At 50.4% G+C, this 26,865-nt stretch overlaps 2 protein-coding genes across 6 annotated transcripts; both read right to left on the bottom strand.

The window, feature by feature from the left end:
* Positions 1–899: 899 nt before the first annotated feature.
* On the bottom strand, positions 900–9,031 carry LOC121299997 (NADH-cytochrome b5 reductase 3). The gene is made up of 9 exons (XM_041228313.1): positions 8,895–9,031; positions 6,787–6,936; positions 4,924–4,996; positions 4,557–4,663; positions 4,025–4,154; positions 3,502–3,585; positions 3,177–3,262; positions 2,793–2,892; positions 900–2,341 (listed from the first exon to the last, which is right to left on the bottom strand). The coding sequence occupies exons 1-9, from the start codon at positions 8,910–8,912 to the stop codon at positions 2,169–2,171; spliced, it is 921 nt and encodes a 306-aa protein (XP_041084247.1). The 5' UTR covers positions 8,913–9,031; the 3' UTR covers positions 900–2,168.
* Positions 9,032–9,459: 428 nt separating this feature from the next.
* Positions 9,460–25,954, bottom strand: LOC121300177 (bile acid receptor-like). Of its 5 annotated transcripts, none has more exons than XM_041228664.1 (12): positions 25,796–25,954; positions 20,993–21,113; positions 15,226–15,606; positions 14,818–14,958; positions 13,663–13,805; positions 13,533–13,553; positions 13,256–13,354; positions 12,587–12,689; positions 11,982–12,101; positions 11,549–11,650; positions 11,241–11,357; positions 9,460–10,892 (listed from the first exon to the last, which is right to left on the bottom strand). In XM_041228664.1, the coding sequence occupies exons 2-12, from the start codon at positions 21,087–21,089 to the stop codon at positions 10,654–10,656; spliced, it is 1,563 nt and encodes a 520-aa protein (XP_041084598.1). In that variant the 5' UTR covers positions 21,090–21,113; positions 25,796–25,954; the 3' UTR covers positions 9,460–10,653. The 5 variants fall into 5 exon arrangements, with proteins under 5 accessions (XP_041084598.1, XP_041084599.1, XP_041084602.1 ...); XM_041228665.1 differs by having other exon boundaries at positions 25,874–25,926; XM_041228668.1 differs by lacking the exon at positions 11,549–11,650.
* Positions 25,955–26,865: the final 911 nt, after the last annotated feature.

The raw sequence follows: 26,865 nt of genomic DNA, 5'->3' as shown, positions 1-26,865 counted from the left end.
TCCGCATTAGTTAAAGCCCATATTTTATAAGCAGGAAAGGCTACAGTATTTACACCGCTGATGTGCAAATTAAAGCAATTCCTCTCTTATTTTCCCCGAATCATTTTGTAATGAACAAAACACTGCCCAATAGCAAACACTGTTATATTCTTACTCGCCTTATGAGAGACAGCCCCCCCTAACCCTTCCTACAGTACAGTCGCACACGTGTAATGAAGCATAAGGCAATGCATCTGAAGCCACTGCAGCTGGAACTGACAGCAGTAACCCCCGTGGAAACGGACAGGTGTTCCTCCTAGTCGTGTCTCGCTTGGATGCCGCCACCTGGAAGAGCCGCCGGGGAAATTCTGTTCAGATTGTACATTTTTCAGCAGGGCGTCTTTCGTGTAGCCTTTTAGAGCAACTTTCTCCTACAGCTTTAAAGCTTTGTTACCTCCAGAGTGCACTTTCATCAGGACCACGGAGATGATCCAGAACCACCTCTGGAAGCAGAGAGGCACCAGTGATAGCGAACACGTGTACTTGAACTTCCTGTGAGAAGCTGCGCTTTTCATTCGCGCTTTCTAATGGAAGGGAATAACTCACTCATGCTGTTTGAACCACAGTGCAGCTGTATACTTTTGAATGCTTTTGAATCATTAGATAATACAGCAGTGCTATATATTGGTGCGATACAGCCATGTGAAAATGTGTTTCTATTGGCGGCATCACATGACTCCTAACCGGTGTCAGACAGAAATGACATCCCATTAAGATTAGTTCCAGTGGTCAATGCTTCTTGGGGTGCCTTGTATGGCGGGGCGGGGCGGGGGGGCTATACTTTGTATCATGTTTTTAAATCAGCAGTAACACAGATTGCTTATGAAAAGGAGTCAAATAAAAACGAACACACCCTCAGCTCAGTTGTGCACGCAGAGTAATTTATTAGTGCATTCTGCGAATGACACGCATTCCCTGGCTGCAGCGGACCCCAGCAGTGCAATCATTGCAGATCATGTTGACGAGATCAGATCGTAACGAAACGGATGCAACAGTGTTTCCAGCTGTTGCCCTGCAGCCTCGACACAAACAATGACGAGAAACGAACACCTTTCGTGCAGCGTCGCTGCTGATTCTCAAAGCGTTTTAATGAAAGACACAAAGCAAACTATGAAATCATCCCACTTACACCCAAGTACTTCCTTATTGATGGTTCAATAACAAGGCTTGTTATTATTATTATCATTATTATTATTATTATTATTATTATTATTATTATTATTGCAAAGTAAATGCATTGAATTTGAAATGAGATCTGCAAATTGAGGAAGATTCTCTAGGAAAAAATAGATTGAACTTAATCAAACTCCTCTCATATCATAGTTGTACAGTATTTCAAACCCAACCATACCCAGCAGCACCCCTCTGCATATAGTAGAAACACACACACACACACACCAGCGTCCCTCTGCATATAGTAGAAACACACACACCAGCGTCCCTCTGGATATAGTACACACACACCAGCGTCCCTCTGGATATAGTACACACACACACACACACACACACACCAGCGTCCCTCTGCATATAGTAGAAACACACACACTTTGGATGTTAACTATGACACATCAAAAGGCACGACTTGCATTACAGCTACAGCGGGTGTCTGTCCGCACACACCCAGAAAAGCCACGTGTGGATAATTTCGGCAGATTAAATGTTTTGAAGTGCATTATGACAAAAGCAGCCCTGTCAGATTACCAGGCTTCCTCTCTAGTGCAAACAACACTTTCTAAAAGGAAGAGAAACCCCACTCCAGAACCCAGTTAAACTGCAAGAGCCCTGCGGTAAAACCAAGAGACGCAAGCCTACAATACCAGCGCTGCAGCCTTGCCTGCTTACTTTCCACTGGTTTTATCTTGGAATTGTGGCGGGAAAACTCCTCTTAAATCTGCAGTGCGCTCAACGAATCCAAACCTACCATTAAATGCACATGGGCCCAATTTCACTTGCTTTTCAGTGCACTGTTAATTATTTAGTTAGTTCTCTCAGGGTCGTCTTTTATAACTGTAGCGTAACCCCCCCCCCCCCCCCCCCCCTTGTATTTTGTGGAGTCGTTGTCTATTCCTTTCAGAAAGCCTGGGTGCCGAGCCTCGCTAGAGAGGAAGCTCTGGGGGCCGCGTGTCCCTCTAGTAGGCAAAGCGATGCCCCTGGCGGTACCCCAGCTTGTCCAGGTTGGGGGTGCATGCGAACTGGATCATGGGAGGGGGGCCGCACATCAGGACCAGGGTGTCGCTGGCTGGAGGGGGCAGGTGCTCCTGGATCATGTCGGCGCTCACAAAGCCCTGACTGTACTCCCAGCCTGCAAGACAGCAGAGAGACAGGAAAGCAGTCATTGGCATGGTCAACAAAACACAAGGATTAAGAGACTTTAGCCTTTAATCTGCTGCAACCGCTGGACTTTCAAAAGGTATTTTTAGAACAGCAACGAATCCCCCTGGATTGCATTAACTGCTGCCCAGGATAACCAGAGGCAGAGCTGCAAACTCCCCGCAGAACACTGCATCCAGCCAATCAAGACCTACCTGACCGGAAGCCAGCCTATCACAGAGCTCTCAGTTAAACCAATCAAAGACTTGCACGCTGTACACACGCAGGGAGGTGTACACATTCTGAAGCACACTGGACACGCAGAGTGGGGAACGCACACAACCATCCACACAGCAATATCCACAGTCAATCAAACCGCCTCTCTGCGGGGCTATCCTTTCCACACCGAGTCAGAAGAGCCCCCTGGAGGCGAGCTGCAGTACCTTCAGGGGCCCGGTCCACAGTGAGCCACAGTTTGAAACGGTCGGGGTGCCTGGCTTGTAACTCTTCCAGCTCGTCACGAAGCAGAATGTCCTTTTCAGTCTGTTACAAAATCACAAATAAATACCAGCGTAAAATGCAGCGTGTAGTGCAACACAATATTACACGTGCTGTTGAAATGCAGGCTGACATGACAACAGCTATCGTTACAGCTACACAGTTAACATGGCAAAGTTTCAACTACAGCACCTTTCATTAGCAAAAAAGAACCAAGATATATCTTCTCATCAAGAACAGAGAGAGGTCATGTAGCTGGAGCCAATACGAGGCAGGGTGCACCCCATTCTAATCACGCCCCCTTGTGGTTGCTTCGGGGATTTACTGACCTGGTTGGCAAACAGCAAGTAGCATGTGGTCTGATCACTGGGGTCCTTCATGATAGCACGGACCAGCTGCAACATCGGGGTGATTCCTGAAGGGGGAGCCACAACAACAACCCTGTCAACACCTGCATAAATACAACTACACGGGTGTGTCTAAGCTCAACTAGTTACAATTACCTTGTGGATTAGCTGCACAATTACAATTGTAAATCCAGTTACTGTGGAATTGCCCAAAACACACAACAACATCATGCAATTGTGGCACAAGTGTGTGCGTCTCTCATAAGCATTATACTCGCTTGTCAAGAGCTTTAGGAAATACACCTACCTGTCCCTCCAGCGATCAGCCCCACAGATCTGGCTGTCTTAATCTCGGCTGGAGTCTTCTTGTCGGGCTGGATAGCAAAGTTCCCTGAAACAGCAGCAGAGGAAGGCAATGCTTTAGATCCGGGTTTGAAAAAAAAAAAAAAAATCTAAAAGACGCTCAGTCAAGCAGACAAGCGATCCAGCCCGTGGGGGGGCTTCAGCGTGCCGGTGAAGAAGGGCGCATGCTCTTGTGTTGACGAGTTACTGGCGTGAAGGGTGCTGCTGTTTCTACCACACCCTACCCTCCCCGCTCGATTCCTGCCCCACTCCAGGCCGGTGTATTGGTGCTATGCTGTCGTCTTGTTTAAATAAGCAGGGGTCTCATCACAATTACAGCAGGTGGTCTAACGAAGGTGTTGTTTTGGAACGCTGTGTGGGTTTAGTTTACATGCGCAGGCTTGCTACGGCATCATTAAGAGAGAAGGGCAGAACGCTGCTGGCGTTCTCATTGTGTATTTGAGAGAGGAGCGGCTCTTTTCTCTTACCCTTCCCCATGTACTCCAGCAGTCCCCCAGGCCCTCTGAAATCCACCACGTCTCCGACCTGCAGACTCTCCAGGTACTGCGACATCTTGCCTCCCTCAGGGAACTTGGGGTGCACGTTCTTGAAGTAGACCTGTCAAGCACATGGTGACCCCAATGTGTTCGGAGCGCCGTTTTCTTTCCTATGCTAGCAGAGCGTTCTGCTGTGCTCAGCGGAGTTAGTATAGATTGAACATTGATCAAATGTTTTCCGCTAGCTCTGTTCTCTACTGCAAGTCTGTGCATTGATGAAGACTGTGGAGCCATGCTTTCTGCGATTCTATAAAACAAGGGTTCAAATGAGGGGTGACGCTGGGTTGCACCAAACCTATTTTTTAAATGTTCTTTGCAACAGAAACGAGTCCCATTTTTACAGCAGCGTTCACATGGTGAGTCGCAAGCCGCTTCCCCCTTTAACTGTGTCTGTCAAAACCAAAAGGATTCTTCAAAGCGGAACAGTACAGGTGGCTCAGACAGATAAAGGATTACAGCTTACCTTCACCACGAGGTCCACAAAGCCCTTGTCATCGTCACTGGACACAGGGGTGTACGGCCGGACAACGAGGTTCCCATCAATCCGCGCAGAGAGATACACATGCTTTCCTGGGCAAGACAGAGACAAACCGAGTTCACAATGCAAAGGCGCGCACACAAGGGGCCTGTGCATTAAAGGGAAAGAATAGTCCAACGGCAGGCGTGGTGAACTTTAATAAGGGAGGCAATGTGTAAAAGAAAGCTAGTAATAACAAAGCAAAGTCTCAGCTTATTGATAGCTGGTGCAACCGAGCCCAGGAGGAACGAACAAGGCAGAGGAAGACCACAGTGTTTGAGCAATCTCTGACATCACAAAACAAACAGCCTACCAACAGGCAACCCCAGGATGTGTTTCGGAGTGGGCAAGGCGAAGCGAAACCTCCGGGTGTCGTGGCTGATCACCTGTAATGGAAACACAGCTTCAGTGGCGGTTCTGTGATGCTACAGTACCTCCACGGTGAGTGTGAAGGTCCCTGTCACAGTGTTCAGGGCGCTGGCTCTGGGTGCAGTGAGTGTGAAGGTCCCTGTCACAGTGTTCAGGGCGCTGGCTCTGGGTGCAGTGAGGGTGAAGGTCCCTGTCACAGTGTTCAGGGCGCTGGTTCTGGGTGCAGTGAGTGTGAAGGTCCCTGTCACAGTGTTCAGGGCGCTGGCTCTGGGTGCAGTGAGTGTGAAGGTCCCTGTCACAGTGTTCAGGGCGCTGGCTCTGGGTGCAGTGAGGTGAAGGTCCCTGTCACAGTGTTCAGGGCGCTGGCTCTGGGTGCAGTGAGGTGAAGGTCCCTGTCACAGTGTTCAGGGCGCTGGCTCTGGGTGCAGTGAGGGTGAAGGTCCCTGTCACAGTGTTCAGGGCGCTGGCTCTGGGTGCAGTGAGGGTGAAGGTGTCACAGGTTCCCTGTCACACAGTGTTCAGGGCGCTGGCTCTGGGTGCAGTGAGGGTGAAGGTCCCTGTCACAGCGTTCAGGGCGCTGGCTCTGGGTGCAGTGAGGGTGAAGGTCCCTGTCACAGCGTTCAGGGCGCTGGCTCTGGGTGCAGTGAGAGTGAAGGTCCCTGTCACAGCGTTCAGGGCGCTGGCTCTGGGTGCAGTGAGGGTGAAGGTCCCTGTCACAGCGTTCAGGGCGCTGGCTCTGGGTGCAGTGAGGGTGAAGGTCCCTGTCACAGCGTTCAGGGCGCTGGCTCTGGGTGCAGTGAGGGTGAAGGTCCCTGTCACAGTGTTCAGGGCGCTGGCTCTGGGTGCAGTGAGGTGAAGGTCCCTGTCACAGTGTTCAGGGCGCTGGCTCTGGGTGCAGTGAGGGTGAAGGTCCCTGTCACAGCGTTCAGGGCGCTGGCTCTGGGTGCAGTGAGAGTGAAGGTCCCTGTCACAGCGTTCAGGGCGCTGGCTCTGGGTGCAGTGAGTGTGAAGGTCCCTGTCACAGTGTTCAGGGCGCTGGCTCTGGGTGCAGTGAGGGTGAAGGTCCCTGTCACAGTGTTCAGGGCGCTGGCTCTGGGTGCAGTGAGGGTGAAGGTCCCTGTCACAGTGTTCAGGGCGCTGGCTCTGGGTGCAGTGAGGGTGAAGGTCCCTGTCACAGTGTTCAGGGCGCTGGCTCTGGGTGCAGTGAGGGTGAAGGTCCCTGTCACAGTGTTCAGGGCGCTGGCTCTGGGTGCAGTGAGGGTGAAGGTCCCTGTCACAGTGTTCAGGGCGCTGGCTCTGGGTGCAGTGAGGGTGAAGGTCCCTGTCACAGCGTTCAGGGCGCTGGCTCTGGGTGCAGTGAGGGTGAAGGTCCCTGTCACAGTGTTCAGGGCGCTGGCTCTGAGGTGAAGGTCCCTGTCACAGTGTTCAGGGCGCTGGCTCTGGGTGCAGTGAGGGTGAAGGTCCCTGTCACAGTGTTCAGGGCGCTGGTTCTGGGTGCAGTGAGGGTGAAGGTCCCTGTCACAGTGTTCAGGGCGCTGGTTCTGGGTGCAGTGAGGGTGAAGGTCCCTGTCACAGTGTTCAGGGCGCTGGCTCTGGGTGCAGTGAGGGTGAAGGTCCCTGTCACAGTGTTCAGGGCGCTGGCTCTGGGTGCAGTGAGGGTGAAGGTCCCTGTCACAGTGTTCAGGGCGCTGGTTCTGGGTGCAGTGAGAGTGAAGGTTCTTGTCACAGTGTTCAGGGCACTGGTTCTGGGTGCAGTGAGGGTGAAGGTCCCTGTCACAGTGTTCAGGGCGCTGGCTCCGAGCTGTACCTCCTTGTCGATGAGCCGCAGCTGGTATTTCACGGTCGGGTCGGCCAGGGTCAGCGGGCTCTTCTTCTTCTTGCCCAGGATCAGGGTCCCCACAAAGTAGCCCAAAGTGGAGAGAACCAGGACCCCAGCGACCACCAGCACTCCTGTCGTCTGTGCAGCAGAGAGAGAGAGAGAGAGAGAGAGGGGGTATTGTTACAGGGGAAGAGGGTCCAATTATCCACTGTGCTGTAAACACAAGACATTCATTCAGTAATGAACGATGCAACATTATGCACCATAATTTCATTTGTTTCCTTTTCCTCTTGAGTGCCCACATTGCATTTCCATGGGATATTTAAATAAGAGGACATTTACAACACAGGGAAAAAGAAAAATCAGCTCCGAGATACAAGTTCAGCGCCACCGGCAGTCTTAAAAGAGTTTAAAAAAAGTATCAAAAAACTAAACAAAAACCAGAGATACAGATAACTGAAGTGCATGCACTTTCAGCATTAATGAACACACACAAATATCACTGCTTTTGTTACTGAAGCCGCTAGAAGGGTAGCGCGGCCAGCCTTGCTGTTAGATTCTGCTGTGCGGTGCAGGGAGCAGCCCTGTCAGCTAACGGAGATATTCTGCAAGCTTCTGCAAACACTGAATCAAGAACACAGCTGAGCGAGGAGCAGCAGTGCGTACAGTCCTGACAGCACAAGCAGCAGCTCTGCAAGAACGACAGGGACTCATTCCTCCGTGCTGCACTGGGACTCTGCATTCCACTCAGCCCTGGTTAACACGTTCACACAATCTGCCTGAAGAATGAGAAACTGCTTCGAGTTTAGAGAAGGGGGCGCCGCTGCCCAGGCACTTGGAAACAGATTCTTCGGTGAATGTTTATTTTTCCACAGTTTATTCTTCTGCTTCCTCTGAAACGACCACCTTGTCGCTCTTCCGGTTGGTTTCCATTCCCCTGCACTAAGGAATGTAAATGCTGTTGCTTTCAGCTGCATGCACAGAAACTCACACTAGCCCTGCAGCACCCAGTCCCGGGTTTCAAACCCCCATCAGTGAATCCTACTAATTAGCTTGTTAATCACACCGTTCCTTCCCTTATAGCTGCATGAGCCTCTGGGAACCGGCACCCTACAGACTCTGGGGAGACGTCTTCAACTGCTATCAACTAACGTGAATAGTGCCAGCTGAAGGAACCAATCAATAATATGTGGAAATGGCCAGACATGTTTTTCAGTTATGAAATAACCAGGTTTAGTACTCGGCAAGGAAAGGCTGGTCACGCCACAGTTCCTGTGTAAATTTAAACAAGTGACTCACTTCTCCCGAGCTCCCTCTCAGGTTTCTACAGCGCTTCACAATTCAAAAGCACACAGCCAGTTCATGGCATCACTCGGGCTGTGGCTCCGACTCTCTCATTATTATAATTAGCAGACAGTCTAACCAGCGTTATCTGTCTTAATCTTGACGTGAAACTCCCATTTGTGTTTCTAAGGATGTTCAGGGGCCCTGTGTTCTCTCATCAGATTATATGTGCAGAGAACAAAAATAATGCACAATAATAATAATAATAATAATAATAATAATAATAATAATAATAATAATAATAATAATAATAATAATAGATGTAGCCTTGTGTTCATTGGTACAGCTGGTTTGATGAAGTATATTCCCTGTGTTTTTAGTCACAGTAGTTTCAATACACAGCTCTCCAGACCCTAGACTAGCCTTACATGGACCTGCACGAAACGACACGGCTCCCTCGTTAAACTCTCACACGAGAAAACAACAGAGGGCGTGAGATGGAGAATTTGTTGAATGGGTTTTCAGTAAAACATTGCAGTGCAGAACAGGAATGGATTCACGCCAGTCGACCCACCCCTGCTAAACTCTGCTGCTCACAGGATGCCTCGGCTAGAGGGAAAACAATCAAGCATCGACACTTTCACTGTCTTTAATATACATTACAGTCGCACCTAATCCTGACTTTCACCTTAATAAAAAAACATTACTCAGAAACACACACACATTTAACACTGCATGCTGCGTGATAAGAATGTGCAGCGGACTGGCCCCTGTAACGCTGCCCCCCCGGCACCGCAGTGAGGCTCACATACCGCTGATGAGAAACCCATCGCAGACACAGATCCAGATCCAGGCTCGGTTCGGGTTCACAAGCACGGATACGAAACAGCCAAGCCCACGCACTTCCACACGACTCCGCCTTGATCCCACAATCCTGCGAGACAACACCCACTGAGGGAACCAAGGCCAGACTGCGGGGACCTCAGCGCGGAGACGCGCTTTATTTCACAGCGCCCCCGGTGGCCAAAACCGACACTGTTACAGAAATGTTATTTTACCACAAAAATTACAACCTAGGGGAATAATATTTGGCAAAATGATGGCGTTTTCTTCAATGCTTTTTTTTTTTTTTCTTTAAACCGTAGGTGTGTCGTGTTTACATATTTACCGTACCTCTGTGTGCTTTACATTGCTTACCTAGGCTGTAGCATGCTTTGTCTGTGCTTTGTTACACTTTGTGTGATTCTGCTATGGTAAATTCGTTTTTGTAAGAGATAGCACTGTTGGACAACCAGATACTTCAAAAGAGGCGTATTTCAGAAATCCATCCATGTTTATTCCGTGTAAAAAAAATAAGAGACGAAGAAAAAAAAAAAAAACTTAGCGAACATGTTTATTGAGCACTGGAACAATAACAACATACAGTACATCTGAAGCGTTTACAGGATGTTATTATATAATAATAATACGCACAATAGCATTCATACACACAGACTAGAGGCACGATGCTCTCATTTATACAAAAGGAAACACTCTATAAAAGACCATTCCTGTACTTGCTCAAACAGAATCGGCTCGTTTCTGGGGCTGGCAGAGTTAAAGGGCACATGATCACATGATTGGCATGGAATGGGTAAGGCTTGTGGTCCCAGCTACGGGCAAAGACAGCTTTGGAGGGGGGCTAGCTCGATACTGGAACAGCAGACCCGCAGCGATGAGCTGTGAGCCCGTTTAAAATGCCACGTCTTGTAATATAATAAGCTGACGGGCGATGCGCTTTGCTGCAAAGGTGTGCTCGCAGGCTTGTGCTTCAGCGGTAGGCAGACTGCGTGAAAGACACTGGGGATCAATGACATCACCAGGGATGGACTGTATTAGACTCCCATTGCATAGCAGCGTGATCCATTCCTGGTTTCACTGTGAGTTTAATAAGACGCACCTGAGCTCGTTAGCTACACACTGTGGCTAATCAAGCTCTTTGTGAAACCTGGCATTGGGGAAACTGCTGTGCAACAGGAGTCTTATTTCAATCCCTGAACACATCAATTGGGATATGTAAATTTACAAAAATAAATATGATGCAAATTCAGAAGGTTTAATGTATTCCTATTTCTGCTTGCTTTGGTATTATTATTATTATATTATTATTATTATTATTATTATTATTAAGCAGATCTGAGTTGTAGTGATGCTGGTAAGGTTCCCCGCACACATTTCATGAGACCCATTTGGACAAGTCCATTTCCTCTAGACAGTACTGATGTCTTCACATCACCAGTGCGGCCGGCACTTCTCCTAGTTACAGACTTTCACTGTCTTGTAAAGACATGGCATTTCTGTTCACCGGAGGTTTGGGTCTGCTGTCGCCTAGCGCCAGACTAACTCTTATCCAGGCATATTCAGACTGTTCGAAAATGAAACAATCGGCAGACGTGGCCATTTTCACGTCGGCGCTTCTTCCTCCGTCAAACCGAAGTGGAGAGACCCGTTTCCAACCAGCTGCTCTGGGTCCATTTGAAACAGTGTGAGGGTGAGGGGGGGCAGGCTGCGGGCGGGGGGGTCCTGCCCCCGTCACTGCCGCTCCCAGGTCTCGCAGAGTGGTGGTGGCAGTGCCTGGTCTCTCCCGCGCAGTGCGCTCAGCACGCCGCTGTGGTGGTGGCCAAGCGTGCGGAGCTCCGTCAGCCGGCCCAGCAGACGAGCGAAGTGCTGGGGATCCCCGGGGTGCCGGAGCTTGGAGAACTTGTACAGGAGCTCCAGCAGCGGCTCCTGCAGTCTCTCCACCTGCTCCCGGCTCTTCAGGAACGGGCGGTCTGAGAGGGTTAGAGAAGGTGCAAGGGTATTAACAGAGAACAGAAGATGTTTAGCTTACCTCCCTTCCTCGAGAACATTTTGGACAACGATTCATCTGAAAAAGACATTTCCAATCGTAATAAAAGAACATTGCTTCGTTTAAAACGATATCATTTGCAACTAAGAAGCCGTCATTGAAGGGAGGGCTCATGCAATCACATGCTGATAATGACAGACCCCTGTGTTTGGCATCGGCCACGCTGTGATCTTACGCATCAGTTTCATTCCGCGGGTTGTACGATGACTGCGGGTTTTCAGGTTGCAGTCGGATCCCCAGTGGTTCAGAGGCGCACATGGATCTGACTCACCAGAGGAGAGCAGCACCATGGCAGCAAGGAGCGCGTACTCCTGCTCCGTCAGGTTCAGGTCCCTCAGGCTCCTGTAGAAGTGATACACTGGCCGGAGCGCATCGTCTCCAGTAGCAGCTGCAGGAGGGAAGCACAGCCAGGGTTAGCTATCCCACTCCCAATGTGCCAGGGTGAGACCAGAACAAACTAGCACTCCTTCAAAACAGAGCTGAACCCAGTTAAAGCTGCTTATTCATATCTTTTTTAAATAATGATTTATCTTTATGAACTGTTGAAGCCCGTCTATCTATACATAGCCCATGACGTACTGGGAAGATGTGTTGAGGTGTCTTGCTCAGGGTTTGGTGAGTATACTGGCTTCCCATCAAGACTCGTCCCATATCCAACAAACCAGGGCAGCCCGACAGCACCTGAAACACAGATCACAAAGATGGCCATTGTTTGTTGAAGAAGCTGCTCGGTGTCAATCCTCACGGCAGCGATTGTTTGACCAGGTCGAGGCGGACAAACTGTTTGCTCTTCTTGCAAAAACAACACAACAGCCCGTTTGAGCTAATCTGTATGCACCCCGCTGGGGAGCCCTGAGACAGAGACAGAGGCGTCCAGCTGTCCTCACGTAGCTGACCCTTTAAGTGGCACTGCTGAAGGCAGGATCTGGGGGTGCGCGGATCTGGCACCTCAGTGCAGGACACTGGGAATCGGACGGGATCCCTAATAGCACAGATGTTAATTGAATCCTACCTGCACCCGCCCCCTCTCCAGCGCTCTCGTTGTGGAGCTGGGCCGAGTGCAGGAACATGGCTTCCACAACAGAGCCTCTGAGCAGAGCAGACTGATCATCGTGGTGTAGCTGCTGGAACCCTGAGAGAGAGAGAGAGAGAGAGAGAGAGAGAGAGAGAGAGAGAGATACATTTACATGCACAAGGGAGCACTGGTCCTCATGCAACTGATCCTGTCGAATGAGAGTTTACATGTTGAACTCAGTGGGGTTCGAAGGAATCAGTACTGAGCCTGTGTGCCATTAAAACAGCATACCTGATTCCAGTTCCATGCTGGTTTACTGGCATATATTGAGGTTTGGGATCTCTAAAAGAGACAGCTTGAATCCGATTCCACTGTGCATTCTGCAAGCACAGAACAGCGGCCAGTCTATATTTAAGTCAGTCTAGCGCACAGCAATGTATTAAACCTGCTTCAAAATAAACAGCAAACGAAACAGCCGTAAATGTGACATGTGAGACCTGCAGAGCTCTACATCAGCTGAGATCTGTAGGATTGTGTTAGCTGCTTGAATGCAGTCCGGTCCAGGGAAGAGTCCATTCCAAGGGGAAAGGTGACCGGCTTACCAGGCAGGCTCTTAGTGAACTCCAGCAGTTCTTGCGCATGCAGTGCTGCTGCGCCGGACAGCCTCAGGGCTCCCAGACCAGGGTCAGCCGCCTCGCCTCGCTGCTGCAGAGACAGGGAGAGACACGGTCACCAGCATAGCATAGAAGAGGCAGGGCAGCTGAATGCATTGAGGTGTGAGTCAGTGGACCTGAAGAGTTTCATAATGTCCCCATGACCTCCAGCTGTGTGGCTGCACTCCCTGCTGTTTACCACCAGACCTATTCAGAGACGGCATTCTGGGAAACTACATCACTGTTAATCTGGCTGGGATTTCTCATGAAAAAGCTTCCCAGTTCTGCCTGAAACTCGTTCAGTGAGTCACTTGCCAAGTTGGAGTGTCTGTGCAGCTGTGTCCGTGAGAAGAGAACGCAAGACAAGAGGAAACAGAAATGCGTCAGGGTCAGGTCCCTGTACTGGGATTCAATGTATTGAAACCTCAGTCCCTGAATGAGTGGATATGGCTGCTGCAGTTTGTTCGGAGCAGAGTATAACACGCAATCTATAACATGACACAGCCGCCTTGGACCCCAAGAAATTGCTCGATGGGAAAAGGAATTTGAATCAGTTAAGGGAGTGAGAAGGAGAGGGGATGGGAGCTAGCAGTGGAAGCAGAGGAAGGGGTGCCCTACACTTTTTCGGGGGGCCTCCTGTGGCGCTCGGTACCTGCGATGAGCCTCCACAATATAATCCAACAGCTGCTGCTCCTGAGAGGTCAGCTCCACACGCTCCTAAAAACACCGACAGCAAAAACAATCGGTCAGCGGCAGCCATGCACCCTCCATTTTCAAACCCAAAGCACCTCAAATCCTGACCGCTTACACATGAGCGCCTTGCAAATGCAATGGTACGCACGAGCTCTGAAAAGGTGGGTTTGTTTTTAAATGCATTTGCAAGTTCTGTCCTTACCATCATCAATGTTTTCTGAAGCTGAAAAAAAAAAAAACCACCGTCAGCTGCATCTCCATGTAAAAGCGGGCACTTTGGTGTGTGACAGCCGCTCGTGAGACATTAAGAAGAGGACCTGTGAGAGGACTACCTGGGCAGGCTGTCGGGTTGTGGAGGAGACCTGCTTGCTCTCTGGCCACTCTTCCTCCAGCTTGATGCTGCACAGGAAGTCCAGGCCCTGCTTGGCGTTCTTGCGGAGCCGTTTGGATTTGCACTGGACCTCCGTCAGTAGACCTGGGAGAGGCAGGGAGAGGCAGGGAGCAGGGTGAGGCAGTGAGGCCGGTGCTAGGAGCAGAGCTGAGAAGAGTGACACTGGGCTGTATCTGACAACCATGAGCACACGCACCCCAGAAAATCCATGGAGCATGTGTTTCATGAGACCTGATACCCACCATTCATGTTTAACCATGTGCAATTCTTATGCTGTATCCTGGCTGACTGATTAATTTAGATGCTTTATCATAGTCACTGCACAATAACAATGCATGTGTTTTAGAATGCATTTCCTGTGTTGTACTTCACTTTGCCATGTTTTTACAAAGTAACGAACAAGGCCAGGCCACTCTCCGCATCAATGCCCATTCGGTTCCTAATAACTAATTTTCCCCGGAACTGCATCATTGAAGAATCCCACTTCCACTGCCAGCATGCCCCCCGCTCTGCACTTGTTCAGAAGTGTTGTGACTGTGGGCAGCTTCCCGATGTGTTTCAGAGCCCTGAAGGTTACTCTGCACTCACACTCTGCCAGCATGCCCACTGCTCTGCACTTGTTCAGAAGTGTTGTGACTGTGGGCAGCTTCTCGATGTGTTTCAGAGCCCTGAAGGTTACTCTGCACTCACACTCTGCCAGCATGCCCACTGCTCTGCACTTGTTCAGAAGTGTTGTGACAGTGGGAAGCTTCTCGATGTGTTTCAGAGCCCTGAAGGTTACTCTGCACTCACACTCTGCCAGCATGCCCACTGCTCTGCACTTGTTCAGAAGTGTTGTGACTGTGGGCAGCTTCTCGATGTGTTTCAGAGCCCTGAAGGTTACTCTGCACTCACACTGCCAGCATGCCCACTGCTCTGCACTTGTTCAGAAGTGTTGTGACTGTGGGCAGCTTCTCGATGTGTTTCAGAGCCCTGAAGGTTACTCTGCACTCACACTCTGCCAGCATGCCCACTGCTCTGCACTTGTTCAGAAGTGTTGTGACTGTGGGCAGCTTCTCGATGTGTTTCAGAGCCCTGAAGGTTACTCTGCACTCACACTCTGCCAGCATGCCCACTGCTCTGCACTTGTTCAGACGGCACTCCTGGCACTTCCGGCGCATGTACATGTCCATCTCGCAGTGCCCGCCGCTCTTGCACTGGTACACCGCCTTCTTCGTGATGCTCCGTCGGAAGAACCCTGCAGACATGGACAGAGTCAGTTTAACACCCAGAGCCTGCCTCTCAGCGCGGCTGAGTCCAGCGAGCGCAATGCAAGATCCAGTGGAGCGTGCAAAGTGAATGAACATGCCGTCACCTCAGTGGCATGCCATCATTTCGTCAGTACAGTACGTCAGCACAACAGTATTTTCTCCTAAGCTAATAATGAATTAAATTTACAGATCGCGCCTCTCACGCTGGCTTACCAATAACAAGCCAGACTCAGTGCCCTCCTGCCTCTCCGTACCTTTACAGCCCTCGCAGGTGAGTGCGTTGTAGTGGTACCCCGAGGCCTTGTCCCCGCACACCACACACAGCTCCTCCTGCCCTCGGAGTCCCAGGCGAGGACGCTTCAGAGTGGGGATGCCAGCCATGCCAGGGAGGACGGGCACCCCGCTGGGGTCCAGCTCAGGGGGCAGCGTGTAGGAGGGTTTGCCCAGCTCACACCCCCCCAACTGGTACTGCCCCTCGGGGTACTGCAAGCAGTATGGGTAGGGGGCGTAGCAGGACGGAGAAGAGGGCGCCCCCTGCAGCATGGGCGAGAACTGCATCCCGGTATACTGGCTGAATTGGGAGAGCTGGTGATCTGCCTCCTGTAGAGGGTAGCTCAGCTGGTCTGATAGGACGTCTGCAAAGACATAAAACACATCCATAACTCTGCAATGATCCTTTACTAATTGCTTACTGTGCCTTTAAGTAACGTGTGCAGTTCACCAGTGCGTGTTGTATGTGATTGAGAGTTGCTCAATGGGTTTCTTATTTCCTGTGGATGCAGCTGGGGTCAGCTGGAGTGGACGAGACGGGCGCACGTAGTAGAATTCGGAATTGATTGTACTTTTTAAAAAATGATACACGAGCCCACAGAGACGCAATAGAAAAATCAAAAAAAAAAAACTAAAAAAAAACTTTGAACTGGTAGAGATGTGAAAATAACATCAGATCAAAAAACAGGATGCAGCTGACTTATCCAGACTACACGTTCACTGACCAGAAAGCAGGAATCCCTTCTGGGCTTTTTGGACAGCAGTCAAGCTAATTGGATTAGCAGCAATGGTTTTAGTCACTTTGTCAGGGGACTGGGTGCGGTGACGTCATTGATCCTGGAGATGAACCCAGAGACGCACAAATCGCCTGCACGTGTTTCCGGCATTCAGCTTGGACACCCCTCTGGGGGGGGAATCCAGGACCCGAGAGCAGGACCCCTGCAGGATTGAGTAATAAGATAATAATGAATTGTGATTTCTACTGCAACTTCATGATAGCTCAGTGAATGCATCTACCAATGGGAGTGAGGGAGGTGGATGGTGGAGTTTGTGCTGGCACTCTTGTGGGTGTGTGGGTGTGAGGGAGGTGGATGGTAGAGTCTGTGCTGGCACTCTTGTGGGTGTGTGGGTGTGAGGGAGGTGGATGGTAGAGTCTGTGCTGGCACTCTTGTGGGTGTGTGGGTGTGAGGGAGGTGGATGGTAGAGTCTGTGCTGGCACTCTTGTGGGTGTGTGGGTGTGAGGGAGGTGGATGGTAGAGTCTGTGCTGGCACTCTTGTGGGTGTGTGGGTGTGAGAGAGGTGGATGGTAGAGTCTGTGCTGGCACTCTTGTGGGTGTGTGGGTGTGAGGGAGGTGGATGGTAGAGTCTGTGCTGGCACTCTTGTGGGTGTGTGGGTGTGAGGGAGGTGGATGGTAGAGTCTGTGCTGGCACTCTTGTGGGTGTGTGGGTGTGAGGGAGGTGGATGGTAGAGTCTGTGCTGGCACTCTTGTGGGTGTGTGGGTGTGAGGGAGGTGGATGGTAGAGTCTGTGCTGGCACTCTTGTGGGTGTGTGGGTGTGAGGGAGGTGGATGGTAGAGTCTGTGCTGGCACTCTTGTGGGTGTGTGGGTGTGAGGGAGGTGGATGGTAGAGTCTGTGCTGGCACTCTTGTGGGTGTGTGGGTGTGAGGGAGGTGGATGGTAGAGTCTGTGCTGGCACTCTTGTGGGTGTGTGGGTGTGAGGGAGGTGGATGGTAGAGTCTGTGCTGGCACTCTTGTGGGTGTGTGGGTGTGAGGGAGGTGGATGGTAGAGTCTGTGCTGGCACTCTTGTGGGTGTGTGGGTGTGAGGGAGGTGGATGGTGGAGTTTGTGCTGGCACTCCTGTGGGTGTGTCAGTGTGAGGGAGGTGGATGTTGGAGTCTGTGCTGGCACTCTTGTGGGTGTGTGGGTGTGAGGGAGGTGGATGGTAGAGTCTGTGCTGGCACTCTTGTGGGTGTGTGGGTGTGAGGGAGGTGGATGGTAGAGTCTGTGCTGGCACTCTTGTGGGTGTGTGGGTGTGAGGGAGGTGGATGGTAGAGTCTGTGCTGGCACTCTTGTGGGTGTGTGGGTGTGAGGGAGGTGGATGGTAGAGTCTGTGCTGGCACTCTTGTGGGTGTGTGGGTGTGAGGGAGGTGGATGGTAGAGTCTGTGCTGGCACTCTTGTGGGTGTGTGGGTGTGAGGGAGGTGGATGGTAGAGTCTGTGCTGGCACTCTTGTGGGTGTGTGGGTGTGAGGGAGGTGGATGGTAGAGTCTGTGCTGGCACTCTTGTGGGTGTGTGGGTGTGAGGGAGGTGGATGGTAGAGTCTGTGCTGGCACTCTTGTGGGTGTGTGGGTGTGAGGGAGGTGGATGGTAGAGTCTGTGCTGGCACTCTTGTGGGTGTGTGGGTGTGAGGGAGGTGGATGGTAGAGTCTGTGCTGGCACTCTTGTGGGTGTGTGGGTGTGAGGGAGGTGGATGGTAGAGTCTGTGCTGGCACTCTTGTGGGTGTGTGGGTGTGAGGGAGGTGGATGGTAGAGTCTGTGCTGGCACTCTTGTGGGTGTGTGGGTGTGAGGGAGGTGGATGGTAGAGTCTGTGCTGGCACTCTTGTGGGTGTGTGGGTGTGAGGGAGGTGGATGGTAGAGTCTGTGCTGGCACTCTTGTGGGTGTGTGGGTGTGAGGGAGGTGGATGGTAGAGTCTGTGCTGGCACTCTTGTGGGTGTGTCAGTGTGAGGGAGGTGGATGGTAGAGTCTGTGCTGGCACTCTTGTGGTGTGTGGGTGTGAGGGAGGTGGATGGTAGAGTCTGTGCTGGCACTCTTGTGGGTGTGTGGGTGTGAGGGAGGTGGATGGTAGAGTCTGTGCTGGCACTCTTGTGGGTGTGTGGGTGTGAGGGAGGTGGATGGTAGAGTCTGTGCTGGCACTCTTGTGGGTGTGTGGGTGTGAGGGAGGTGGATGGTAGAGTCTGTGCTGGCACTCTTGTGGGTGTGTGGGTGTGAGGGAGGTGGATGGTAGAGTCTGTGCTGGCACTCTTGTGGGTGTGTGGGTGTGAGGGAGGTGGATGGTAGAGTCTGTGCTGGCACTCTTGTGGGTGTGTGGGTGTGAGGGAGGTGGATGGTAGAGTCTGTGCTGGCACTCTTGTGGGTGTGTGGGTGTGAGGGAGGTGGATGGTAGAGTCTGTGCTGGCACTCTTGTGGGTGTGTCAGTGTGAGGGAGGTGGATGGTAGAGTCTGTGCTGGCACTCTTGTGGGTGTGTGGGTGTGAGGGAGGTGGATGGTAGAGTCTGTGCTGGCACTCTTGTGGGTGTGTGGGTGTGAGGGAGGTGGATGGTAGAGTCTGTGCTGGCACTCTTGTGGGTGTGTGGGTGTGAGGGAGGTGGATGGTAGAGTCTGTGCTGGCACTCTTGTGGGTGTGTGGGTGTGAGGGAGGTGGATGGTAGAGTCTGTGCTGGCACTCTTGTGGGTGTGTCAGTGTGAGGGAGGTGGATGGTAGAGTCTGTGCTGGCACTCTTGTGGGTGTGTGGGTGTGAGGGAGGTGGATGGTAGAGTCTGTGCTGGCACTCTTGTGGGTGTGTGGGTGTGAGGGAGGTGGATGGTAGAGTCTGTGCTGGCACTCTTGTGGGTGTGTCAGTGTGAGGGAGGTGGATGGTAGAGTCTGTGCTGGCACTCTTGTGGGTGTGTGGGTGTGAGGGAGGTGGATGGTAGAGTCTGTGCTGGCACTCTTGTTGGTGTGTCAGTGTGAGGGAGGTGGATGGTAGAGTCTGTGCTGGCACTCTTGTGGGTGTGTGGGTGTGAGGGAGGTGGATGGTAGAGTCTGTGCTGGCACTCTTGTGGGTGTGTGGGTGTGAGGGAGGTGGATGGTAGAGTCTGTGCTGGCACTCTTGTGGGTGTGTGGGTGTGAGGGAGGTGGATGGTAGAGTCTGTGCTGGCACTCTTGTGGGTGTGTGGGTGTGAGGGAGGTGGATGGTAGAGTCTGTGCTGGCACTCTTGTGGGTGTGTGGGTGTGAGGGAGGTGGATGGTAGAGTCTGTGCTGGCACTCTTGTGGGTGTGTGGGTGTGAGGGAGGTGGATGGTAGAGTCTGTGCTGGCACTCTTGTGGGTGTGTGGGTGTGAGGGAGGTGGATGGTAGAGTCTGTGCTGGCACTCTTGTGGGTGTGTGGGTGTGAGGGAGGTGGATGGTAGAGTCTGTGCTGGCACTCTTGTGGGTGTGTGGGTGTGAGGGAGGTGGATGGTAGAGTCTGTGCTGGCACTCTTGTGGGTGTGTGGGTGTGAGGGAGGTGGATGGTAGAGTCTGTGCTGGCACTCTTGTGGGTGTGTGGGTGTGAGGGAGGTGGATGGTAGAGTCTGTGCTGGCACTCTTGTGGGTGTGTCAGTGTGAGGGAGGTGGATGGTAGAGTCTGTGCTGGCACTCTTGTGGGTGTGTCAGTGTGAGGGAGGTGGATGGTAGAGTCTGTGCTGGCACTCTTGTGGGTGTGTGGGTGTGAGGGAGGTGGATGGTAGAGTCTGTGCTGGCACTCTTGTGGGTGTGTGGGTGTGAGGGAGGTGGATGGTAGAGTCTGTGCTGGCACTCTTGTGGGTGTGTGGGTGTGAGGGAGGTGGATGGTAGAGTCTGTGCTGGCACTCTTGTGGGTGTGTGGGTGTGAGGGAGGTGGATGGTAGAGTCTGTGCTGGCACTCTTGTGGGTGTGTGGGTGTGAGGGAGGTGGATGGTAGAGTCTGTGCTGGCACTCTTGTGGGTGTGTGGGTGTGAGGGAGGTGGATGGTAGAGTCTGTGCTGGCACTCTTGTGGGTGTGTCAGTGTGAGGGAGGTGGATGGTAGAGTCTGTGCTGGCACTCTTGTGGGTGTGTCAGTGTGAGGGAGGTGGATGGTAGAGTCTGTGCTGGCACTCTTGTGGGTGTGTGGGTGTGAGGGAGGTGGATGGTAGAGTCTGTGCTGGCACTCTTGTGGGTGTGTGGGTGTGAGGGAGGTGGATGGTAGAGTTTGTGCTGGCACTCTTGTGGGTGTGTGGGTGTGAGGGAGGTGGATGTTAGAGTCTGTGCTGGCACTCTTGTGGGTGTGTGGGTGTGAGGGAGGTGGATGGTAGAGTCTGTGTTTTAGAGCAGGCTGTTTCCCATCAGTGTCCCAGACTTCCTCCACGAGCTCTTTCCAGTATCAGTGTTTGTAAACAGAGTCAGCGCTGTGTAAACACGACACACAGGCAGAGATGTGCGCCTCACAGCGCAGAGTGGAGCTGCCAGGAATGCTACTGACTAGCTAAAGAGAGAGGCAGAGGAAGCTGCGAAACGCAAGTGGCAAACGATAAAACAGGGGTCCTAGACAGTGCCAGGCAGGACCCACCTTCATAAGGACTGGTTTCGCTTGTGCTTGACTCACTGTGTAGAATACAGCGCTGACCAGTGATTTTACTTTATACTTTTTCAAAAGGATGCATTTGTGTTAAACCTGGTGTTGGTGTGAAACATTTTAGGCATCCCTGTGGTCTCAATGGAGCTCTCATTATGACCTCTAACCCGAACGCTGTGCTGGATCTCCTCCTAGCAGCGGAACACCTCAAGCTGTAGCTCAATGGAAAGACATTCATCTTTGTGGTTACTGGTTCAGGTCTAGCCCTTGCCTCTCCACTGAGCTGCCAAGCCCTTACAAAGTGTAACTGGTAAACCAGAGTGTAACTATTAATCTGCTCCCCCCACAACACTGTACGGAAGACGATGGCTTACCAGCATGGCACTCTTTTAGGAAGTGCCACACCCCTTATTGCTCACCATAATACTGCAATGGCTCCGACGCACAGTACCCCTCAGGCACTGCAATGTAGCTGTTGGCAGCCATGCTGAGTTCTGACTCCTCCCACTCTCTCATTCGCGCAGCGTTCCGTTTCAGAATCTGGAAGAGCCAATTGGAAAACAGTGGGATTAGGAGGTGGGGGGGCGGTACCTCTTAGAATGATGATCTCATGGTCTTCCACCGCAATGAAACAAAGGTAACTTTTTTTTCCCCTTCCTAGCCCCTGAACACACATCATGAACATACATTGTACTGAAGTAGGTTAAAGGAATCTCTGTTTAAGAGCCTTGCTTTCGTGCACTTCCGCAGTCACACCTTCTTCCCTGTCATTAACCAACCAGCTGCTTCCCTTGATGACTGGCATTGCTGTGCAGCCAGTCCCGCGCTCGGAAGCCAGTCCCAGGTGCGGCTGCAGGAGGCAGAGTGACTGTGGGGGATCTGGTCAGTGTGTTTTGCTCATGCGAAAGAACTGGCTGCCTGTTGAAGGATAACGTGGGAAAACATAAATAAAGGAGTTTTAATACAGCCTAGAGACGCGAGCATCGTTAGTTCTTCAGATTGTAAACAGAGCGCTGGGGAGCGACTGTTTCGAGTGACTCCGCTGACTCTGAGTGTCCCGGGCCATCACCTCAAATATCTGGTGAACATGCTAGTTGGTAAAGTGATTTGAGTTGCTGCACATCAATCTGTTCTACCTTTCCGGTCCTTTCACTGTACCAAGCAGGAGTGTGGAGCGGAGCGGGGTGGGAGGCAGGCTGTCTTCACACAGTTTGTGTGCAATGGCCAGGACTGAGGAGAGCACACTGTTCTCATCATGACCCCATCCCGGCAGGGCAAAGTCCCAGCCTGTCACAGCAACTGAACTGCTGTTAGAGTGGAGTTCAGCAGTGAACACAATCCGAGCATTTATATGTGTGTGTGTGTGTGTGTGTGTGTATGTATATATATATATATATATATATATATATATATATATATATATATATATATATATATATATATATATATATATATATATATATATATATGTGTGTGTGTGTGTGTGTGTGTGTGTGTGTGTGTGTGTATATATATATATATATATATATATATATATATATATATATATATATATATACTTCCAGCACACTTGAGGTATTAGTCAGCTGGTGTCCTCTTAGACCCGAAGGAGCTAACATGACATTGCTGTGTATTTCAATAGCAGTCACTTAGTAAATGCATTTGCACTGACACGTGATTGCATGAATGGTGTATTTACTGGACTTGCTGTGTCAGTGTGTTTGCACATGTATGTAAGTACACAACTGTATCAGAAAAGGGTTCGGTTCAGATTGTGCAACAAAGTCTTACAGTACATTGTAACTGTGCGATTGTAATTCTGTGTAAGAGCACATGTATTAACTCAGGAACTACTATGCAAATACACAGTAATGAGAGACGCTCAATGTAAAGTGTTACCCAGTAGAAGCAGGACACACACGAGCCAACAAGCCTGGGTGACAAAAAGCACAAGAGCGTTGTATTACACAAATAACACAAGAGCGTTGGACACAAAAAACACAAGAGCGTCGTATTACACAAATAACACAAGAGCGTTGAATTACACAAATAGCACAAGAGCGTTGAATTACACAAATAACACAAGAGCGTTGAATTACACAAGACCACCCCGGGTTAAATAAATAAACCCCAGTTTTCATTGTGGTTATTAGGTCAGTTTTACAAACCATTTACAAAATATGTGCACATGCGTCTCAATCCGATTAGTCTTTCTGAGTCTTCCTGGCTTCTTATTTGATTATAATATGCAGTGCAGATCTGGACTGGGGAATTGAAATTAAAAGCAGCCTTTTCCACGTTCCAGTGCAGCCCTCTTCTGCCCTTGCTGCACAGACTAGAATCTGCATTTGTTTCAATACTGTGCAATCCACCAGTCAATGGGAATTGTGTAAATAATATATTTAAAATGGCATTCTTCATTGTAACCTGCATTATTAATATTATATTCTCCACGTTACTGAGCACAGCAGCTTTACTTTGATAAGAATCACTTTGATGTTATTCCTTGTGTTTTGGGTTTAATAACTCAGCCTGGTTGAATGTTTTGCTGTGAGATTGTTGTTGAGGGCAGCTTGAAAGGCAAACAGCAATCCTGTACACTCAGTCCCTCCCAACCTCATAACCCTCGCTGTTTATCAAAGAAACACGTGACCTCCTGACATCTCAGCTATTGCAATGAGACTCGCTCCCAATAAATACAACCATGATAAAAACAGAGGTAAAGGAGGCAGCAAACAAACACTTTCAACTGCATGAGGTATTAATTCAAAGAATAGAGCCAGCTGCATATTTATCATCTGCTGTCACAGTCAGACTTTCAGATTTCGAAAAGGCCAGGACACATCACACAGACCGTCCGTCCCCCCAATTACACAGACCCCCCCTCCCCGGGGGGTTTGAAGCACTCTTGTCTGAGATGTTTGTCCTCCTGTCATGTTTGTGGAGGCAATATTTGCACCCAGGTTAAAGTTTAACAAGATCAAGGCACTGATTTCAAGCCCAGGCAGAACACAACTACTGTTCTCAGACTGGCTCACAAATTCCTATTTCCTCTGTAGATAGTAATGGAAATCTCTCTTGCTGTGTTCTGCATGGGTGCTCAGAGAGTTCAACTAATGTCCTGCGGGGGGAGCAATGCCAGCGTGGGTCGGACCTTGTTTGTAGAGTTTTGCCGGTCTTGGCTGGGGGACCAGCAAGGCTGCGTTAGGCTTTGAGATCATGCAGGGCAAAGTAGAAAAATTGTCTGGGCTTAGTACATCTTCTATTCAGTGACCCCTACACACAGCACAGCACAGCACAGCACAGCACAGCACAGCACAGCACAGCACAGCTTACTAAGCCATTAAGAAATACTGTTCATTTTCTTAGTCAATGTAGATGAACAGACCATGCAATCCACCCTGACTCATTGTGTAAACATTACTGCAGTGACAACAACAGGTACGATATATTAACTAATAATACACATAGGAACACTGGCCCTTTAAATAAAGCATGCCCACAACTGAAACTGCTGAAAGAGAATCACAGAAGACCTCACTTAAAAACAATACCCTAAGTGTGCCCTGTGCCATCTGACCAAGCTTCTGTATGCCGGGTGAATAATTCAGCTGCTGAGCCTATTGGATTCCTATTGAAATCAAATTCTCCATGCCTTCACTTATCCCACCTGAAAGCTTAATCAATAATAGCAGAATATTATAGCCCCATATTTGGATCATATTTGCAGATATCTTTTTCAGCAAACACTGGTAACTAAATCAGCAACAGCTCCAATGATTATATAGCAAATGCATGCCTGCTAACTGTGGATAGAAGTTACTTCTAAACGATAACTGGTTCTGTGTTGGATCAGGAAAGCTGTGAGTAGTTCGGTGTTGGATCAGGGAAGCTGTGAGTGGTTCTGTGCTGGATCAGGAAAGCTGTGAGTGGTTCTGTGTTGGATCAGGAAAGCTGTGAGTGGTTCTGTGTTGGATCAGGAAAGCTGTGAGTGGTTCTGTGTTGGATCAGGAAAGCTGTGAGTGGTTCTGTGCTGGATCAGGAAAGCTGTGAGTGGTTCTGTGTTGGATCAGGAAAGCTGTGAGTGGTTCTGTGCTGGATCAGGAAAGCTGTGAGTGGTTCTGTGTTGGATCAGGAAAGCTGTGAGTGGTTCTGTGCTGGATCAGGAAAGCTGTGAGTGGTTCTGTGTTGGATCAGGAAAGCTGTGAGTGGTTCTGTGCTGGATCAGGAAAGCTGTGAGTGGTTCTGTGTTGGATCAGGAAAGCTGTGAGTGGTTCTGTGTTGGATCAGGAAAGCTGTGAGTGGTTCTGTGTTGGATCAGGAACGCTGTGAGTGGTTCTGTGTTGGATCAGGAAAGCTGTGAGTGGTTCTGTGATCAGGAAAGCTGTGAGTGGTTCTGTGCTGGATCAGGAACGCTGTGAGTGGTTCTGTGTTGGATCAGGAACTGCTGTGAGTGGTTCTGTGCTGGATCAGGAACTCTGTGAGTGGTTCTGTGCTGGATCAGGAACGCTGTGAGTGGTTCTGTGTGCTGGATCAGGAAAGCTGTGAGTGGTTCTGTGATCAGGAAAGCTGGTTCTGTGTTGGATCAGGAAAGCTGTGAGTGGTTCTGTGTTGGATCAGGAAAGCTGTGAGTGGTTCTGTGCTGGATCAGGAACGCTGTGAGTGGTTCTGTGCTGGATCAGGAAAGCTGTGAGTGGTTCTGTGTTGGATCAGGAAAGCTGTGAGTGGTTCTGTGTTGGATCAGGAAAGCTGTGAGTGGTTCTGTGTTGGATCAGGAAAGCTGTGAGTGGTTCTGTGTTGGATCAGGAAAGCTGTGAGTGGTTCTGTGTTGGATCAGGAAAGCTGTGAGTGGTTCTGTGTTGGATCAGGAAAGCTGTGAGTGGTTCTGTGTTGGATCAGGAAAGCTGTGAGTGGTTCTGTGTTGGATCAGGAACGCTGTGAGTGACACACTGACAGAACAACTCTACATCACAAAGCTTTCTTTTTTAAAACTATTCCTACTTTGTGTCTATTCCATTCCATAACCGTATATCACAAATGGTATATTTCATAACATTTCATAGTTCCAGTCGTGGAAAGAAACTCGCACAAATACAACAAATAAACACTTCTCCCCTACTTCAAAACTAGCAACACTATTCAGTAACTGAGACAACTCGCTCGGGCTGGGGTCTTCCCCCGGTGTTCGTCTAACAACAAATAAATTCATTGATATCACTTACTGTAAATATGTTAGAATGCGTGCGTCCCCCCAGCTCTCTCTCTTCCCTGGGTCCCCTGGACAAAGCAATGACCCTTACCAGGGCTGTGTGTCCTCGCTGTGTGTCTCCTCGCCGCGTGTCCTCGCTGTGTGTCTCTTTCCTGTGTGTCTCCTCGCTGTGTGTCTCCTCTCTGTGTCTCCTCTCTGTGTCTCCTCCCTGTGTGTCTCCTCGCTGTGTGTCTCCTCGCTGTGTGTCTCCTCGTGTCTCTGTGTGTCTCCTTGCTGTGTGTCTCCTCGCTGTGTGTCTCCTTGCTGTGTGTCTCCTCCCTGTGTGTCTCTTTGCTCTGTGTGTCCTCGCTGTGTGCGCTGCTGTGTTGTCTGGTGCTCCCTCTCCCCTGTTGTGTTGCTCTGGCCCCTCTCCCCCTATTTATCTCACAGAGTCTCTCTGCAAACACGGATCAGCTCCAGACACACCACAGAGCTGCGCTGCAGCCCTTCTCTCTCTCTCACTTCCCACACACAGCCCTGTTAGGTCAGGGGCAGGGCCGCCCCCAGCTAGCGTAAATCAAACACTGCAGAGGGGAGGGGGGAGAGAAAATAAAGGGGAGAAGGGAGCGGGACAGCCGGGGAGAGACAAACTAAACTTGTCAAGGCCAATTGTGTCAAACTGTCACTCTGTGTGGGTGACTCGTACCAGAAATGGAGTTCATCAAAATAGAAAGTGTGTGTTTCTTTTCATAGTACAGGAAAGTGCATACTGGGTTTACTAATGGACCAACTGTTAATACAAACTAGGACTTGTATTAGTTTATATATAAGCGCTCTGTGAATGATATGAAACTGGAGCTTTGTGCAGTCGCTGCCCTCTGAGCTGGGCTGGGCTCCATATCAAAGCACTGGGCTTCTCTGAAAAGAACAAGCCTCCTCTAATGTATCGCTGCTTTTCACAGGCGCTGCTTGAGAATCCCCAGGCCACAGTCGGAGGCCATGGCTGCAGCCCCGCTGTCACCACTTCCAGAGCCCTGGAAACTCTGCAACGTTTTAAAATGCATCTTTCAAAACCATCAGGTGACAGTGGCTGTTCAGCAAGTA

This window comes from Polyodon spathula, chromosome 25, assembly GCF_017654505.1.
Source record: "Polyodon spathula isolate WHYD16114869_AA chromosome 25, ASM1765450v1, whole genome shotgun sequence".
NCBI classification, from domain to species: Eukaryota; Metazoa; Chordata; class Actinopteri; order Acipenseriformes; family Polyodontidae; genus Polyodon; species Polyodon spathula.
Note: the sequence above shows the minus strand (reverse complement) of the source record. Positions and strands in the feature narration are given on the sequence as shown.